Source organism: Halichoerus grypus, chromosome 7, assembly GCF_964656455.1.
Source record: "Halichoerus grypus chromosome 7, mHalGry1.hap1.1, whole genome shotgun sequence".
In the NCBI taxonomy this organism is placed as follows: Eukaryota; Metazoa; Chordata; class Mammalia; order Carnivora; family Phocidae; genus Halichoerus; species Halichoerus grypus.
In genome coordinates, this window is record NC_135718.1 from 28,443,263 (window position 1) to 28,461,500 (window position 18,238).

The window sequence follows — 18,238 nt, forward strand, 5'->3', positions numbered from 1 at the left end:
AATGACCAATGCTGAGGGAGATGTTCTTGACAGCCCTCATCCTACACTTGCTGTTGGTGAGCAACACATTCAAATCCTCAAGGGGCTCTGTCAGCCCACTGTGTCTGGACAAATGTGCTAACTGGCCCTTGGTAAGGAAAGCCTAGTCTTCACCTACCACCGGCTCTTGTGACTTGTTCTGCCTGCCTTATCTGTGCTGTCTCTCAGGAGCATTGTGAGAACCAACGAGGCAATGCAATCAAAGTGCTGAGCACCGGCCTGGGACATAATGAATACTCAAGAAATTTTAGCTTTTTTTTTTATGTTCAAGTTGAGTCATCCCTTCCAGGCATAAGCATTCCTACGTCCTGCAAGGGATCCAGGGAAGTGCCTTCTTAGACCGTAGCTCTAATACCTGCAGGATGACCTCTGTCCCACCAGTGAGGTGAGTTGTTGGGTCCTCTGGGAGGTTTTTGGACACTAACCAGGTGTCCAACAATTCAATTCAATTCTGACACTGACTTCCTGGAATTAGCACAAACCCCACAGCTTACGGGCTCAGTCCCATGAGACTGACCGGACTTCAGATGCCAGTTGTAAGTCTTGGGCCACCCATACTTCTGACCAACTAGCTATAAAGCCCCTTCCTTGTGAACGATTACTTGCTAGAATGGCTCATAAGATCTCCAGAACACACTTGACTTATGTTTGTCGGCTTGCTGTAAAGGATACAACTCAAGAAGAGTCAAATGGAAGAAATGCACAGGGCAACGTATGGCGGGTATGGGCTGCACCTGTGGGGCTTCCCTGCTCTCACCACCTGTGCCATCCTCTTAGCACCTTCACGCCGTCACCAATCCAGAAGCCCTCTGAATCTCATTGTTCACAAATTTTTATAACCCTGTCTTCAGCCCCTCTCTCCCTCCCCAGAGGTTTGTAGGTGGGCTGAAAGTTCTAACCTGCCCATCACCTGAGCTTCCTCTCCAACAGCCCTGTACTGAGGCTATCAAGGGGCCACACCCTAAGTCACTCTTTAGGCTTATGAACAAAAACCACTCCTACTATTACTCAGGAAATTCCAAGGGTTAGGAGGTCTGTACCAGGAACCAGGGACAAAGACCAAATATAGGTCTTATTATACCACAGGTCTCAAAGTGCGTTTTATCACAATTGATCATCCTAAGAGGCTCAATGTCAGAGCCACAGAATAAGGCTTAAATTAGCCAGTTCCAGCACAAGCCATGACCTCAAGATGGGAGGTTTCATGGGTCCTCTCCTGGGAGACCACGCCTCAGCAGCCTAGGAGGCAGGTAAATAAGGAAATTTGCTTCAGGATAGCAGCAGTCCTAGGAGATGTGTCTCCCCACCCCAAGGTCTTCTTTGCTTTAGTTTCTCACCTTGCCTTTCAATAGGCCCTTGGGACCTAAGATCTTATTGAAAATATGTTTTCCCACATGAGCATCCACGGCTGACAGGGGGTCATCCAGAACATAGATGTCTGAATTCTGATAGATAGCTCTGGCCAGGCTAATCCGCTGCTTCTGACCCCCACTGAGATTTATACCCTGAAGAAGAAAATAATTTCTATTAAGCACTACTCCATAGTTCAGCCTTCACAGAGACTATTTATTAAGGAGGGGAAAGGAAGAAATTTGCCCCAATAAGGTATGAAGGACTTTAAACTCTTACAAGTTCCTCTATATAAATAAATAACTTTGATTCAAATAAATTACTTCAGGCCCAATTATTAAATATATGCCCAAATTACCATTTTCTATTATATGTTTACTTACGATTTTTGTTTCCTGCCCCGTAGGAATATAGAGCTAGACCAGGGCAGATTTTCTCTATTTTACTCATGGATGTAACTCCAGCACTTAAAATAGTATGTGGCACATAGTAGGTCCTCAGTAAATGTATGTTGAATTAATGAACAAAATCATTCTAGAGCCGTATTTTCATTAGTCTGCTAATATCTGAAGATCCATGTCCCCCAGAGACTGCTCTATTCATTGTTAGTGATAGGGAGGAAAGTTGAAAACACCCTAAATATGTTACCAGTTATGCTGTGACCACATAATGGATACAGTAGAGTCATTAAAAATCTATTTGTAAGAAAGGCATTCAATAACCTGAGAAAATCATTCACACTAAATTTCTAAGTGTGTGAAGGAGATTATCGGGACCTTTCTCTGGGCTTCACTCATATCCAGAGGTAGAGTCAGGACACCTAAGTTCTGGTCCTGCCTCTCTGCTCCTCCCCCTGTGAGGTCAGCCTTGGGCCAGGCACTGGTCAGTTAACCTCTCAGATCCTCATCAGCTTTCTTTTAGAGGACACAATTCCAATAGTTGCTTCCAGCTACAAAATTTTAAGTTTCAAATATTGTGTAAACTCGTGTTTTCTGGTATTTGTTCCAACCCGACTACCCAAACTGGCAAGCTCTTCTACTCCCATCCTCTTCACCATCCTCACTTTTTTTGTCTTCGCTATTTCTTCACCCTTTCAAGGTCCCTTGGGGTTCCAAGTACCTTCTCTCCAATCTCAGCCAGGTCTCCTCCAGGCAGCACTTCCAAGTCTTGGAGGAGGGCACAGGCTTCCAGAATCTGCTGGTATCTCTTTTCATCCAACTCTGATCCAAAAAGGATGTTGTCCCTTATGGTGCCATTCTGGATCCAGGATTGCTGCGGGACATAGGCTATGGTGCCCTACATGGGAAGGATCAGAGCACGTGACAGTTGTATCTCCAGAAAGGCAGGGTTGAAGGAGGGAATGGCAGGATGGGGAGGAAAAAACAGAACTTAGATTTGAAAAAATGAATGCTAGGCTAACTGAGCATCTGATATTTATAAATGTGCTTGTATTTATTGCACCAAACAGGGAGAAAGATTCGATATCCTATTCATCACTTAACCCCCCCCTTTTTTTATTTTTACTATCACTTTCTAGCCATGATCCTAAAAATTGGGGGATGAACGCACAAGCTGCTTCTAGAACAAGGTTTTAGTCAGACCCCAGTGAGTTTCCTAAGATCAACAGAGGGCTAACACTGACAGGGGAGATGATATAGATGACATTTTTAGGAAGAACCAAGAGATTTGAATTAGGGTGCCAGGCTGATGCATGAAGCAGATCATATCCAAAGAGAGATGGAGCCTGACAAAGGCCTGTGTTTGAGAATGAGCTCACTTATGAGGTAGCAAGAAAAAGCTTCCTAATATACCTGAAACTAATGTAACATGGTGTGTCAACTATAGTCAAACATTTTTTTGAAAAAGCTTCCCAAAAGAAGTTAGGAAACATGGGGCACCTGGTGGCTCAGTCGGTTAAACATCCGACTCAATTTCAGCTCAGGTCTTGATCTCAGGGTCATGAAATCAAGCCCTCCCCCACTCGCTCACATGCACTTTCTGTAAAATAAATAAATAAATCTTAAAAAAAAAAAAGGAGTTAGGAAATAGATTTTAATCTGTAGAGTCTGTTCTGCTATACTGCACGTTTATTTAATGTAAACTAGCTCAGAAGTGATTGGTAATCAGGGAATAATGTCAGTACAGTGTGGAAGAAGCATTAGTTCTTAATTTTCTAAGCATGTCAGTGTCAAGCAGAGGGGCAAGCTTTCTCATAATTAAAAAGAAATGCTTAGCAATATACGAAGTTCTTAAGGAAAAAAGCTAAAAAATCTACTGACATGCCTTTTTTTTTTGATGCAAATAGTGTCTGGTTAAATGATTCCAAGTCCTTATAATTTCCCCTAAATTTAACTCTCTGGGGAAGCAGAGAGTGCTAATAAAGATACTATGAAAAGATTTATTCTCTGTTAAAAAAAAATTGATGAAGATGTCTACACCCTCTATCAAATTTCTGTATTGGAAGCAAGTGCCCTCAAAGACCAAGCTCTCAAAGGAGGAGGAAGGTGGCCCAGGACTAACTGTGATGCTGAGTGTGATTTACAGTGCTGCTGTTTTCATTGTTGTTATTGTTATTGGTTTTGTTGGTACCTAGGTTACAAAATTATGGTTTTTTTTAAAGATTTTATTTATTTATGAGAGAGAGCACATGAGCAGAGGGAGGAGCAGTGGGAGGAGCCGAGGGAGGAGCAGTGGGAGGAGCAGACTCCCTACTGAGCAGGGAGCCCAACTTGGGGCTTGATCCTGGGACTCTGGGACCATGACCTGAGCTGAAGGCAGACGCTTACCCGATTGTGCCACCTAGGCACCCTGAAAGTTATGTAAGTTTTTAATGACACTTTAGAAACATAGATAAAGCAGAATTGCCTAAGATTATTTATTTGACAGAGAGAGAGAGAGAGAGAGCACAAGCAGGGGGAGCCACAGGCAGAGGCAGAGGGAGAAGCAGGCTTCCCGCCGAGCAGGGAGCCGGACGTGGGGCTTGATCCCAGGACCCCAGGATCAGGACCTGAGCTGAAGGCAGACGCTTAACCAACTGAGCCACCCAGGCGCCTCTACTTTGAAGGAAGAGAGCTCTATATAAGTTTTCAAACTGAAGTATACATATGGGAATCACCTGTGAACCTCATTAAAAATGCAGATTTTTAGAATCTACCCCAGAGTCTGAGTCTATGTGTGGAGTGGGGCAAGAATCTACAGTTAACAAGTCTAACAAATGTCTCTAAGACTGCACCTACAGCAAAACAACAACAGTGGTTATCAGAGTCTCCTCCTCAGAGCATTTTCCCAAACAAGAAAGCAGCACTAAGTGGCCCACATTTGAATGTCAGAACTCTTCTTGGCATCCTCTCTCACCTTGATGGTGATGTGCCCATGGACATTTTCCATTTCTCCCAGCATGGCTGACATCAAGGAGGACTTCCCAGAGCCCACAGTGCCTACCACAGCCACCAACTGGCCTGGCATAATGTCCAGGTTCACACTGAAAAAGAAGAGTATTTGAAGGAGATGAGGAGAGTTATTCAAGGGTAGTTCAGGCCACTTCTCAGACTATCCATGGGAAGTCTGGTATTAGGAAATTTTCCCTCAAGATTGGAAAATTTGTCTTGTATATAGAAGACTCTGAAGTGTTTAATACTTTTTTTTTAAGCTCTAAAGGGCTAGAGAGTAAATCCTAACTTACCCAACTATATAAGCTGTTTGTACCATTGTAGCTTTCAACTGGAAAAATTCTCTTAGCACCAACATGGTATCATTGAACAAGACCTTAATGAGAGTCTGGAGACCTGGGTTCGAGTCTCAACTCTGCTACTGCTAAGCTGTATGATCTTGGAAAGTCACTTCCTCTGAACTCTCATTTATGAGCTAATGGGGTTGGAATAGATCCGTGTTTCCCAAACTTGGCTATTCAATGAGAATAGCCATTCAGTGGGACACCTGCTGAAGGCACAGATTCCCTGCCCCGTCCCCTGGAGACCTGGCTGTGTCTGGCTGGGGAAGGGCACACACTGGGCGGGACTCCTAGAAACTCTGTGCCCACCCTATTTTTGAGTCCCTAGAATATTTGGAACATCAGGAACTTCTTCACAATCTTTCTGAACCCGCCCATTGCTAGTATAAGTCTAAAAGAAGTTCAGCTCAAAGTGGGAGCTCTGTCCAGTCTTCTCTCTGCAAAGGGAGGCTTTCAGGTTGGGAGGGTTCAGAGGAGGGGCTCCTGGCCTGATGCCTCCTGGGGCAAGTTCCAGAATCCATATCAAAGCCTGTAGGAATAAGAGAGAAGTGTGGCAAGTCCTAAGTGTAACAGGGAGAAGATAAGGTATGCTGATCTTTTGGGTTGGGAAGAAAAATCTGGCCTGCACAAGCTTCCTGGGGTATCACGTGTGCTATGTTCAGTGGAGTTGGGTGTATGCTATGTATCTCACCCTGTCTATACTATGTTTTCTCCTATCCAGACATCCTTATGATAAAGTTAAATTTATAAATTAGGCCCAGTAAGAGATTAACAATAACTAATAAGATGGAACAATTGGAACAATATACTGTCATAAAAGGTACGTGAATGTGGTCTTACTCTCTTGTGGTACTGCACTCACCCTTCTGATGATGATGCAAGAGGAGACAATGTCTATGTGAAGAGCTGAAGGGAGTGAATAACGTAGGCATTGTGACCTAGCATTAGGCTACTACTGACCTTCTGACTGTTGGTCAGAAGGAGGATCACCTCCTTCCAGACCAAGATTGACCGCAAGTAACCGAAACCATGGAGAACAAAAGTGTGGATAAGGGAACTCCTGGGCAAGGAGCAGCATGGCAAGAAAGGGCTGGCTTAGGGCAGAGGAGGTGGGATGTGGAAATGGGTTATTTAGATGTCAAACCCCAGATCTCAAGTTGAATCTTAGAGGCAACTCCCATTGTTCATTTTGGGGAAAGAAGCCATATTCTTGATTACTATTCTTGAATGAATGAATAAACTGAAGTGGGTTTCAGATTCTTGTGTGTATCCTTTACCACACCAGAGCCCCAGGCCACTTGCCAGCGCTGCGCTCCCTCCATCCACAATCCAGAGCACGAAAGCTTCGTGGGCCCTTTCGCTGGAGGTGCACAGTCCCACAGGAAGATGGCTGGTGGCAGAGGCCGTGATGGGGAAAGAGGCTCCGGAGTTTTGCCATCAGCTCGTCGCTCCAGGGGTTTAGCCTGCACTGATCTCTAACTGAACGTAGGCACATGGCCCATTTCCCATGTGCCCTATTATGTGGACTTCCCCAAGAACAGGACTGGCAAGGAGAATCCTGAAGAACAGCAGGATAGAAAGGAGGCAACTCACTCTCGGATGGTGGCTTCTGAGTCCTGGTCCCAGGTAAAGGAGGCCTCTGAGAACTGCACTGCTTTGTCTGTGGGGAAGAAGGCCCTCTCTTTTAGTCAGACAGACGTCCCCATGTGTCTGTCTGCCCCTTCTCAGCTCTCATGTGTCCCTCCTCACTTCCTTCCGCGGCTCCTGAGATCGGCTATCAGGTGCTGGCCCCTCCATTAACAGGAGTCAAAGGAAAGCTCCTAGGGTGAGACCAAAAGTGGCCTGCCAACAAAGGCCCTTTTGCTCAGATGTCCAAGCCTGTTAGGAACCCAGATTCCTGAGTTGCAGACACTCTGGGTCCACTCTCGGGCGCTCTGTTGCCTAGTGTCCTAGTAAATATTCCACCTCCAGATAGAAATCTGGCCACTCCCTGGACTCCAGACACGCAGCTCGGTCCAGTTTGTGGCTGCCCCCAGTCCTCAGATCTTCAGAACCTGCGTATGTTCTTCCCTCCAGCCTACCTTCCCCAATTCACATGCTTGGCTCCATCCTGACTTTTGCTTTCTAGATCTTTTGTAGGACTTCCTGCTTATCCCCAGGGTAGCTGGCCCAGCTTTGTTTAGCAATCTGGCTGAGCATGCTGTTCTAAATGAAAACATCATTTAAGGAAAAACAGTAAGCTTATTATGCAAATGTCGGTTCAAGGTAAACCCTCTAGCTCTCCCTGTCAATCAGTTGGCTGCCATTAAGCCCCTGAATAGCAAAGTGCCAGCGCTGTGAAGAAGCTTGGGGAGCAACCTCAGAACTCTTACCAAAATTGCAGTCACGGCGGCAAATGGCGGAGGGGTCCAAGTCATCCCCTCCCAGGTACTGTTCTAGCCGGTCTCTGGAAACGCTGGCCTAGAGCGGGACGCAAAGGAGCTGAAGAGTAAAATATCCAACGGCAAACACAAGCAGGGAGAGGATTTTGATTTTGTCATCGGCCCTGGATGTGGAAGCCGAGCGTCAACTTGCCGGGCTGCCCGCAGCTGATTCACCATATACCGCAGCCGGCACCTCTGGACGCCCACCAACGACTCAGCCACCCCGCAGCCTCGGGGGACAGAGGGCCCTTAAGATGTTCTGTGTCAGCCCTTTAGAAAACTCGGGGCTCAACTCTGTTGCCATCTCTCCAGTGTTTGGACCCAGTTCCAGAAACTGTCTTCTGCCTTCTTCTAAGACAAAAGCCTAACTTCTGTCTGGTTTTGATAACTGGGCCCCTGGGGTGCTCTTCTGTAAATGACTGAGTCCATGCCTTGGGCTCATCCGGGGTCCTAACCGAGCCACGACTGGGACCCTTTATAGAGGAATTGGCCATGGCACCACAGTGACCTTACAAATGTCCACACGGGCCAGGTTTAAACTGCAGCTGACCTAAGCATTGGCAGAACACCCTGTGGTCTCCCGAAACAGGAGAACTTGGGAGGATTCCCGGGAGGACATTTCTCACTTGCCTCCCTATCCCCAGGGAGCCTGCCAGGAGACGGTTTCTCATTGCCACCTGGGTTCTGGTGAAGTCGCGGACTCTCTGCCCCGCCGCCTCCTCTGAGCACAGCTGCTGCGTGGGTCAGCGCCTCAGACAGGAGCGCCGCACTGCCCGTGGTGCGTGGTCAGCTGGCCCCTTTCGTGTCGGGGTCAAACTGTGAGACAGGGAATGCGGGGAGCGGACACCTCTGCTGATCTTGCTTTTGCAATCTACGTGAGAAACTATCTGAATCTAAATGAGCCTGCTGTTTCTTCATCAGCCAAATTGGTAGGCCTTTCTTAACACCCTCCAGGACAGGGAGGTCTTAAACTCGTCATTCTTACGGCCTGAGCGGTCTGAAGGCAGCCAGCCCTGGGGTCGATGCACATCGCCACACTCCATCTTCCTGGCCCCCTCACTCTGGTCTACCACCTGCCCCGTGAACATCCTCCTGAGGTCTGGTACCTGGTCCATCTCACTGACTGTGCTCATTTTTCAGGACCTCAACATTCCCTCTGGCCCATCCGAGGCCTCCTGAACTCCAAACTCAGTTTCTGACAGCTCGAAGCTCAAGAACTGCATTCGGTTTTACCACCACATGGCTTCATGCAGAGAGAATATTTTCTTCCCCTTTGTGCCATATTTCCTGAATGCTGTATAAATACCCCAAAGCCTTGGATAAATGTGGGGAAAACTGGGCTGGGAAAAGGGCTTAGGAATGTTCCAGGTATCAGGGCTCGTTATCATCCTCTCACTAAATGCTTTCACAACTGTTGTCTCCCTGTGAGGTAGAGGAGATTGGTATGATTATCCCCATTTTATACTCAGATAAACTAGGGCTCAGACAGCTTGTGATTTTAATAAGATCAAACTTGGTCTCCAGAGACCAAACATCTCTCTAATTGAAAGTTCACCCACAGAAGCTAGAAGTGAGCTATGATAGGCCAGTCATTTTGGAATGCAAGGCTTTTAACCAGAGATAATCAGTTAGCAGTGAGAGATCCTACCCACCTGGAGAATGGAGGAGATTACCATGGGAAACATGCTCAGGGGAAAGCGCAGGATATTGAAGAGGGTGATGGAGGTGAAGGCCTTTTCCGCATCCAAAACATTATTGCTATCCACCAGAGCGTAAACTGAAAATGTGATCACAGACACCTGGAAAAGCAAGGTCATGAGGAATTCGTTCCTAAACAGGTTCAAGCAGCCTTATGCTTTCTCAGGAACAAAGTATATCAGAGTTGAAGGAGCCTTAGGGACGATTATCCCAACCTTCTTGTGTTACAGATGAGAAAACTGAGCCCAGAGAAGAGAAAATATCTTGCCTGGGGTCACAAGGTCAATTAACAGTATTGCTGGGACCATAGTTCAGGTCTCCCAGCTCCTATTTTGGTATTCCTGCCTGCTCTAGACCCACACAGTCTCCTCAAGAAGAGAAAATACTCTCCTCTGCAAACCATTGCTGGATACCACATTCACGTGGACCATCCTGGAGACTTGCTCTGGGCTGCCAGGCCACCATACTGTACACTAGGGTGAAACTAGAGCTGGGGGCATGAGGTAGGAATAGCAGCTTCAGGAAGTTGAGGAGGGGGCAGAGCTCCCTGGATCTCAGGGTTAGGCCTACAGGCACTGGGCAGTCAGTCTATCAAGAACAGACCTTCCTCTTCAGGAAGCCCACCCGACCCATTGATTCCTGTTACTCACCAGGACTGGAGTTAAGTATAAGAGAAACACGATTACAGACTGCATCTGCCCAAAAGTCAGCAGGTTCTTGAGTTCTTTCTTCCGAAGTTCGTGAACTTGGTTTTTGAATGAAGGTTCCCAAGCAAAATATTTCAGGATCTAATAGGATAGAAAACAGCACAGCTCACACTGTTGTCCCACAAGGACACCAGGGAGGTCTCATCCACCCAGATTTTAGGATATGTTCTCCAAACTGGGGTACGGAGGGTAGAAATCCAGATTATAAAGTATGATTATAGAAAGGTAGGTTGCATTTGTTGACAACCTGCTATGTACACAAACGGTTTATACACATTATCTTACTCAATCCTTGTAACAACCTTAGTGTGATCAATTGTCCCGGTTTGCGTGGGTCTAAGGGGTTGCTCAGGACATGGGGCTCTCAGAGTGCTAAGCCCAGAAAGTTCTGGGCAAACCAGGGAGAGTCCCCTACTTTTGTAGAATTATTGTATCAATTTTAGTGATAAGGAAACAGGCTGAAGAAGCTAGTTAACTTGCTCAAAGTTACCAAGCTAGCAAGTGTTAGAGCTGAGACTCCAAGCCAGGGCTAGCTTTTCATTTTACTACATTTAGCAGAAAGGCATATCAGAGAAAGATCAGGGAGTTAAAAGAGGCCTCTGCATCACAACACGTGTGGGGATGAGCCCTGGGTGTTATATGCAACAATGGACGGTTGAAGACTACATCAAAAACTAATGATGTACTATATGTCAAACATAATAATAATAAAAAAGAGGCCTCTGTTTCATTTTCAAAAAGTTTAGGGTAATGCTTAAATCCTTAAATTCAAAACAACACAAATATTAAATAATAACTTCTTGGTGACCTTTGCAGGAGGAAATGCACTATTTTGAAAGCTGGCCAATGGAGGGAAAGAAATAAGCATTTATCCTGCCTATCCTGTACGGGCTTTATTTTAGGGCAACCAACTAGGTGATTAAGATACTTCTTCATTATAGAATTCCAGCTAATCAATGCCAAAGGAATAATAGAATTAAAATTTCACTCTTTTGCAACTCCTAGTACTAGATCAAGGCAACCAACTTTTTCATGACCGTTTTCAACCTTGGCTGCATATTAGAATCTCTTGGGGAGCTTTAGAAATATATATATGCCTAGGCCTCAACCCCAGAGAGTCTAATTTAAATGGTTTGAATTAGGGCCCAAGCCTCAGTGGGTTTTACAAACTTCCCAGGGGGTCAAAATGTGCTGCCCAGGGCCATAAATGACCGCTCTGGGTGAAAGAATGGCAGGAAGCCTCATAAGGGGTCAATCAGGCTGACCACACCTGGACCCCTGCAGAGTACCACCTGAAAGTATCCTTCCTCCCTAGCCCCACTGAACAAACAAAACCAACAAAAAACCTATCTAATCAAGCCTCTAGATCTGATCACTAATTTGTAAGAAATATAGGAAATAAGACAACCTTGTTTCTCCAATAGGACAAAAAAAGATTAAAATTTAAAAAAAAACCATCAACAAAGGGAGTCTATTGTAGATTAAAAGCACTATCATATGCCACGTGTGGACATTTTTTGGATCCTTATTCCAATGAATTCATAGCAAACAAATGACATAGGAGGCAATTAGGAAAATTTAATGGTACCAAAAAATGACTAATTTTTTTTTTTAGGTGTGATAATGGTATTGTGGTTATGTTAAAAAATAAAGTCTTTTAGAAACACATACAATGCATTTATGAATGAAATGACAAGATATCTGGGATCTGCTCTAAGTATCACCTAGCAGAGCATGAAGAGGGTACACAGATGAAACAAGTTAGATCATGCTGATAATTGTTAGACATGGGTGAGAAGTCCATGGGGTTAATCAGATCATTCTCTCTACTTCTGTGTGCGTTTGACAATTTCTACAGTAAAACATAAAAACAAAACAAACCATTGAAGGTAAATAATACAGAAATCAAGATTCGAAAGAGGGCCTGAAACAGCTAGGAGGAGAAGCCGGAGACCTGGATACTTGTGGGCAGATGAGCGGGGAGGGGTCCTGCAACACGAACCCACTGCTGCTGCCATTTTACACGGAGGGCCATCCTCCCGCCGGGCTTCTCACCTTCATCCCACTGAGAATTTCATTCATGATCTTTAACCGTTTGTCTTTGTTCTTCATATTTTTTACCTGCCAGGGAAAAGTAAAACAAAACACACTTCCTCGTGAGAGGGTCCAGATTTGGCACGAATGCTAGGTCGTGCTGGCGGCACTGTGAATGTCACTTGGTAGGAACTTGAGGTGCCGAGTGATGGGATGCGTCTCTCCCCCACCCTCCTCTTTGCCCAGGCTGCTCCTGTCAACCCCGTCTTCGTTCTGATCCTTGAAACGTGCCAAGTTCATTTCCACCCCCACAGGCTTGGCCTGGCTTGGCCTCTTCCCAGGGTGTACTTCCCGAGGCTCGCTCCTTCATAGTCTGGCTCCTGCTACTCGGAGTTGAGCTCAAAGGTACCCTCCTCACAAGGCTTCCCTGACCCTGTAATCTAAAACCACCACCCACTCACGTGCTATCCTATCACCCTATTTCATTTTCTTCATAGTACTTATCATGACCCGATAGTTTTCTTGTGTACTTCTGTTGATGGCTTGACTCCCCACCCCAAGGAGAATGTAAGCTCCACAAGAGCAAAAGCATCATCTAATTTGCTGCCATATTCCCAGAATAGTATGTACAATAAATCTTTTAAAAAGAATTATTTGTAACTAAAGGAATGCAAAGTGAATGAGTGACTATATCACGTACACCATCAAGTCCTCCCACCCAACCTATGATTTCTGGCGGATCAAAGGACTGTCCACAGGGAGCCCTGCCCCCTGTAGTAGCAGGGCTGATTGCCAGGATTTAGGCTTAAAGTTTGGGTAACTCATGCATCTGCTCTGTATGATTGGTTTGTACTGCTATGATGGCGAAACAGGGCCAATCACCAGAACTCTAAGAACAGCCCTGGGGTACCCAGCTGCCTCAGTCAGTGAAGCGTGCAACTCTTGAACTCAGGGTTGTGGGTTTGAGCCCCACGTTGGGTGTAGACATTCCTTAAATTTTTTTTTTTTTTTAAAGACGCCTAGCAGAGCAGGGTAGAAGAGTTATGTGCAAGGTCCCTGGGCAGCTCTCCCCTCTCTAATTAGGCTCTGCCCTCTCATATGAATAAAGATGGAGTATATAAACCTTAAGAGTGGCCAAAAGATGAAAAGGGAAGATGGAGTAGGCCATGTTCATGTGGGATGGTGGAACATCTTCCATCAGCTTTGCCTGCCCCAACGCCCAAGAATTAGAGTAAGCCAAAGACTTTAGACTTTGAAGAAGGTGTGTATATCCCCAGGGTGACTCGGTTTCTTTACCTGAATAGCTCTACTCTTGGCAGCAAGTATCGCATTAACTGGGATTAGGAGTACCATCACCCCAACACCTGCCAAGATGGAGGGTCCCAGCTCTGCCCATAGGAAGTAGATAGATAAAGTAATCTGCAGAACATCTGACCACAGCAGATGAAAGTAGCTAGTCACATCCATGAGCTTCTGGGCATCCACAGACATCAGGTTCACTGTTTCTCCAATGGTGTACTGCTTCCTGGCCTGGTTGGATAGGGTCAGCGCCTATAGATAAAGATTGGAATTGGGATTTATGGACAAGGCCAACGAAAATGGGGAGTAAAAAGGAAACTCGGGAAGTGAGAACACAATAGAAGGATGGTCTCCATATGGACACAACTTTTCCCAGGGGCTCTGCCTTCTTGCCTCCAACTCTTACACACAGTGTTCTCTCGTTCTTGACTACTCTTTCAGGTTATTCCCACTTCCTTGAACCCCTTGCCACCCCCTCTCCAACACACGCATTTCTTTGCTCAGAAAATTCCTATTCTTTAGTGTCAGTTTAGATGGAATTCATTCAGAGAAGCCTTCCCCGGACTCCCAAGCTTGGGTTAGATGCCAGGACCTCCTGTGTACTCCCAGAACATTCTGGGCTTACCTTGGTCATTGCATTCATCACACTGAACTGTAATTGTTTCATTTTTCTACTCCACCAGATGTGAACTCTGTGGGGACAAGGGCTACATCTGTTCATTTCACTACTGTATCACATGGCACACAGTAGGGCCTCAGATACTGAAGGATGACAGGAAGGGAGGAATCACGTATTGATTCTGGCCCTTCAGACTTTGGGTATGGCAGTGTTATTTGGAGTCATGTTCTTATGAGGAAGTTGCAACCATTTCCAAGAAGGACAGAGATCTCAGAATGAAGAGGAGAGCTGCAGGTTCACACATTTGAAGCAAAACAATTTGTTTACTGTCAGGAATTTGCAGGCAATATCTAGATGCTGAATCATATAGCATGGGCTCCTGCTTTCATGTTAGAGAGATCAAAAGACTGATCTCCACAGGTCTGTCACTTACAACAATGCCTTGCACAAATGCACCCAGCCAAGGGACTTAGGGCCGGGGCACTGAAACCAGTTCACCCCATGCTCACCAAACCACCACCTGGCATGGGCTACATCTTCCTGGAAGAAGGAGAGCCTTCTAATTCCCACAAAAGATAGTGTGCGGACTAGGGGTGGTCCTAGGGATCCACCTCCATCCTCTTCCTAGAAGCTCTACTGTCATCTTAATCCACCAAGACATGCTTCTTTGGAACATAACAGGATTCTTGGTTATAGAGTAAAATGAGGGAAATTCTCTGAAATGTTAGGCCACTAAGGTTTTAGAGACATCAGTCCATTGCTATGTCTCCCTTTTGGTATGGGAGAGCAAAAACACCCCCTTCCCCAAAACAAACCAAAAAGCCAAACAAATTAATTACCCTTCAAGGTCATCATTTTTCTATTCTCAATAAAAATCTCAATACAGTAGAAAAGACATTAATTTAGTGCCAGGAGCCCTTATCTGAGGGCAAGACCTGGCTATGTGATTGTAGGTATTGAAATGACCTAAGCCTTACTTCTCTGTAAAATAGGGAGAATGCAGTTACTTCACAGGGCCATGAATTGATAATCGATATAAAAAAATGTTTCATAACATTTCATAAATGAAGCATTGTCTAAACATAGGAAATCAATTTTCAATTCTTAGTAGCGATATTTATTTGAATGAAAGTCTAATAGGGTTCCATTTTACAAATTCTTTATGGATTGTAACAGTTGTAAAACTTGGCATATATTAAGAATCAAAAATAGTGGGAATGAATCACCACAACTGTAAAAGTGTACATTCACAGAAATGGCTGATATAGCCTAGTTAGCGACCCTGTATCCTGCAAACAAGCAGAAATCCAGTATCTCCAAAAGAAATAAGGGGATTAAAAACTGGCGAGGGGGTGGGGTGGGGAGAGACAAATTCCAGTGTGAGGCTACTCAGGAGTTCAAAAGACTGGACCAGACTTCTGATCTAAAGACATTTTGGACTACCTGTCTGGGTCTCTGGACGAGTCAACATCTGCTCAGGGAAGACAATGACACATCAGTTTTAACAGACAAATGCAAAGGAGAAAACCAGGAACCATAACAGAGAAATCACTATGATGGAACACTCTAATGGTCCAAGAAAGAGAGGAAGAAAAGGCAATTGGTGTTTAATGTTCTATTCTATAAAAAGTCCTAGTTCCTCATGTATGAATTTTTTCCTCAGGCTTGTAGTCACTGATGGTAACTCCTCTATTCTCATTTCTTTTTATTTATTTTTTATTGAGATAGAATTGATTCTATTTTCAAGGGACAAAATATTTCACCTTGAATCTAGGACATAAGGAAAATACAGTGGATCTGAGAAAGTTAAACGTTAAAAGCAAACATCAGAGGGAAGATTAGCAAAATCATCATATAGAAATGGGAAAGTTCCCAAGTCTGCAGAACTCAGTAACCAGAGAGCATGTGTTTACAAAGTGAAAAAATGAGTCAGGCAGTCAGGCAGAGAAGGGGTGGGCAGATGCTAAAGATTAGAAAAAGCAGTCTCTAGGCAAAAGTGGGTCTGGGGAGATGGAGCCCTGGCCCACAGAGCATTCTAGTCTATGGCAAAATTGTCACCGAGATGGATGCACCAAGTCTTATGAACCCAGTTTCATGTAGTATCCAGTTTAAATGTTGGTGGTTTTAAGAGTTTGCCATGGGTCAGCTTCATTTCTGATCTTGCATTCTTTCCAATTTTAGTACATGTGCTGCCAAAGGGAGCACTCTAATCTTACATTCTTTTCCAACGTGTTCTCACTTTGTCAAGAGAGGCAAGAAGAGAGGGACAGGTATGCAAGCCTTCAAGGCTGAAAGGCAGATCCAGGGCGGAGACCAGCTTGCCGGGTTTCCTCTAGAGTACGTCCTCCCCTGCGTCCCTGAACACACACATGCCCTAGGTCTGTGAATCCACTTTTCCACAATTTGCAAAGAAAAATCCAAAGGAGGCTATCTGGTTAGTCAGAATCAAGTGTTAAGATCAGTTATCATTTCCATCAAATTTTTCTCGGTCTTGGAATAAATGCTCACATTTAAGGGGATTTTCTTCAGTGAGGTCTGACGCAAGCCACTCACCTTCTTATATATGGACGCCATGATGGTTGTCCGTACAGAGACACCCAGCTTGAAGCACATTTGAAAGTAGCACTGAAGGCAAAGAGACTGGATGAGGGCCACAACAAAGAAGAGGACTGAATAGAGATATGCGGTCCACACATATGTGTCTCGGTCATTTGTAAAGGAGATCAGCAATCTGCCAGAACAAAACCAAGTCATTGATGCCCATCAGGTCTCCAAGGACTCTTCACACTCTTCATGCACAGCCAGCTACCCTACCCCTGCCCTGTAGTTAACAAAAGTGACCAGAATTGTCCAAAGCTGTTGGAAGACCTGAACTCCACAGTTGTGCCGGTGCTCTTGCTTTTGCTTACAGGGCTAGCAGCAAGCAGCAAAAGGTTCGAGTTGATGACCCATGGCTGTGAGCAGGATAATGAATGAAATGCTCCTCACACATGCTGCTGCAAGGCTTTGGCCCTGCTTTGGCCCTGGTAAAAGAAGTTGTGTGGGAGAAGTGGATACGTTCTTGGACAAATCAAGCCTGAAAAGTAATTAAGACATGTATCCAATGCAAGTTAGAACTTCCCATAGAGGAGAATTCATCCCATAGATTCCAGCAGACTGTGAAGTCTTGTTATGATTAAGCTGAACCTCCCACCGAAGGCTGCGGCTGTAGAGATGGGGTTACAGACACCAGGTACAAGGCTGCCTTGCATTGTGCTGCCCGCCTCTTGGGCATGGCTCCTCCCATATCAGTTCTGTTTAACAAGAGCTCCTAACAAGTATCTGGCTTCCTGGGAGGGAAGGGATGTAGAAACGAGGGAAGACCTAGCATTTTAGATCCTGAAAACTGCCTTGTGCTTTTCATGAACACAACATGATAAGGTGGAAGAATATTATCAGCATTTTAAACAATGGGAATTTAATAATAAGCTCCTGCCTGCATATCCAAGGGGCCAGCAAGGAGGAGAGTGGCAGAGGAGGCCCTGAAGGGAGAGCCAAGGCCCAGGACTCACTTCAGCAGCTGAGGACTCAGAAACATGAGGAGGTCATGCACCAGCTTCAGGAGGAATGATTTCAAGAGCATGATGTAGAAAGTCTTGAAGAGAGTCTTGACCAACCAGGACTTGGGAAAGTCTTTTGTGGTCCCAGACTTCTTTTTTTTCTTTTTAACTTCTTCCTAGGTATAAAACCAAACACCAACAGTGCTTACAGAGCCATGTGGTGTAAAACTTCGTCTTGCACTGCTCGGCTCCAGAGTGTTAAGCCCCCGAGTCCTGTTGCTTTCTTTGTACAGATTTTGGTCTTCTCACTGCCTGGTCACCATCCGCCCTTTCAGCTGCCATCACTGGTTCCTTTCCCCCATCCTGATACTCCTAATCTATTTTGGGTGAGAAAACCAGACAACTAAGCTGGTGAGAATACCACATAAAAACAAAACAAAACAAAACAAAACAAAACAAAACAAAACAAAGAATAGACCCTAAGTAGGGGGCCTGCAGGGTAATCCCAGAGACTGAAAGGCATGGACATGAGAATATGTATTTTTGATACTCAGAGCCTTTTTGTTTGTTTCTGCTTGAGGTTGTTGTGGGATGTTATGGGTTGAGTTATGTCCCCCCAAAAGATGCTGAAACCCTTACCCCCAGTACCTCAGAATGTGCCTTTATTTGGAAATATGGTCTCTGCAGATGTAATCAAGCTGAGGTCCTTAGGGTGGGCCCTAGTCCAATAGGACTGGTGTCTTTATAAGAGAAGAGCCTCAGAGCCAGAGAGAAGATGGCCAGAGATTGGAGCGATGCCT

General features: G+C 45.2%; 1 protein-coding gene across 5 annotated transcripts in view; it reads right to left on the reverse strand.

Annotated features, from left to right (window-relative positions):
* ABCC2 (ATP binding cassette subfamily C member 2) overlaps positions 1-18,238 on the reverse strand; it is an 84,807-nt gene that overhangs the window by 45,380 nt on the left and 21,189 nt on the right. For 3 of the 5 annotated variants that reach the window (XM_078077254.1, XM_078077255.1, XM_078077253.1), the window contains exons 8-18: positions 17,451-17,614; positions 16,453-16,630; positions 13,278-13,532; positions 12,003-12,068; positions 9,891-10,028; positions 9,195-9,341; positions 7,492-7,579; positions 6,713-6,800; positions 4,744-4,870; positions 2,509-2,685; positions 1,377-1,544 (exon numbers count right to left, since the gene is read on the reverse strand). In XM_078077254.1, the coding sequence (XP_077933380.1) occupies positions 1,377-1,544; positions 2,509-2,685; positions 4,744-4,870; positions 6,713-6,800; positions 7,492-7,579; positions 9,195-9,341; positions 9,891-10,028; positions 12,003-12,068; positions 13,278-13,532; positions 16,453-16,630; positions 17,451-17,614 (1,596 nt within the window). The remainder of the gene's footprint in view (positions 1-1,376; positions 1,545-2,508; positions 2,686-4,743; positions 4,871-6,712; positions 6,801-7,491; positions 7,580-9,194; positions 9,342-9,890; positions 10,029-12,002; positions 12,069-13,277; positions 13,533-16,452; positions 16,631-17,450; positions 17,615-18,238) is intronic. The other 2 variants (XM_078077256.1, XM_078077257.1) reach the window with 2 other exon arrangements.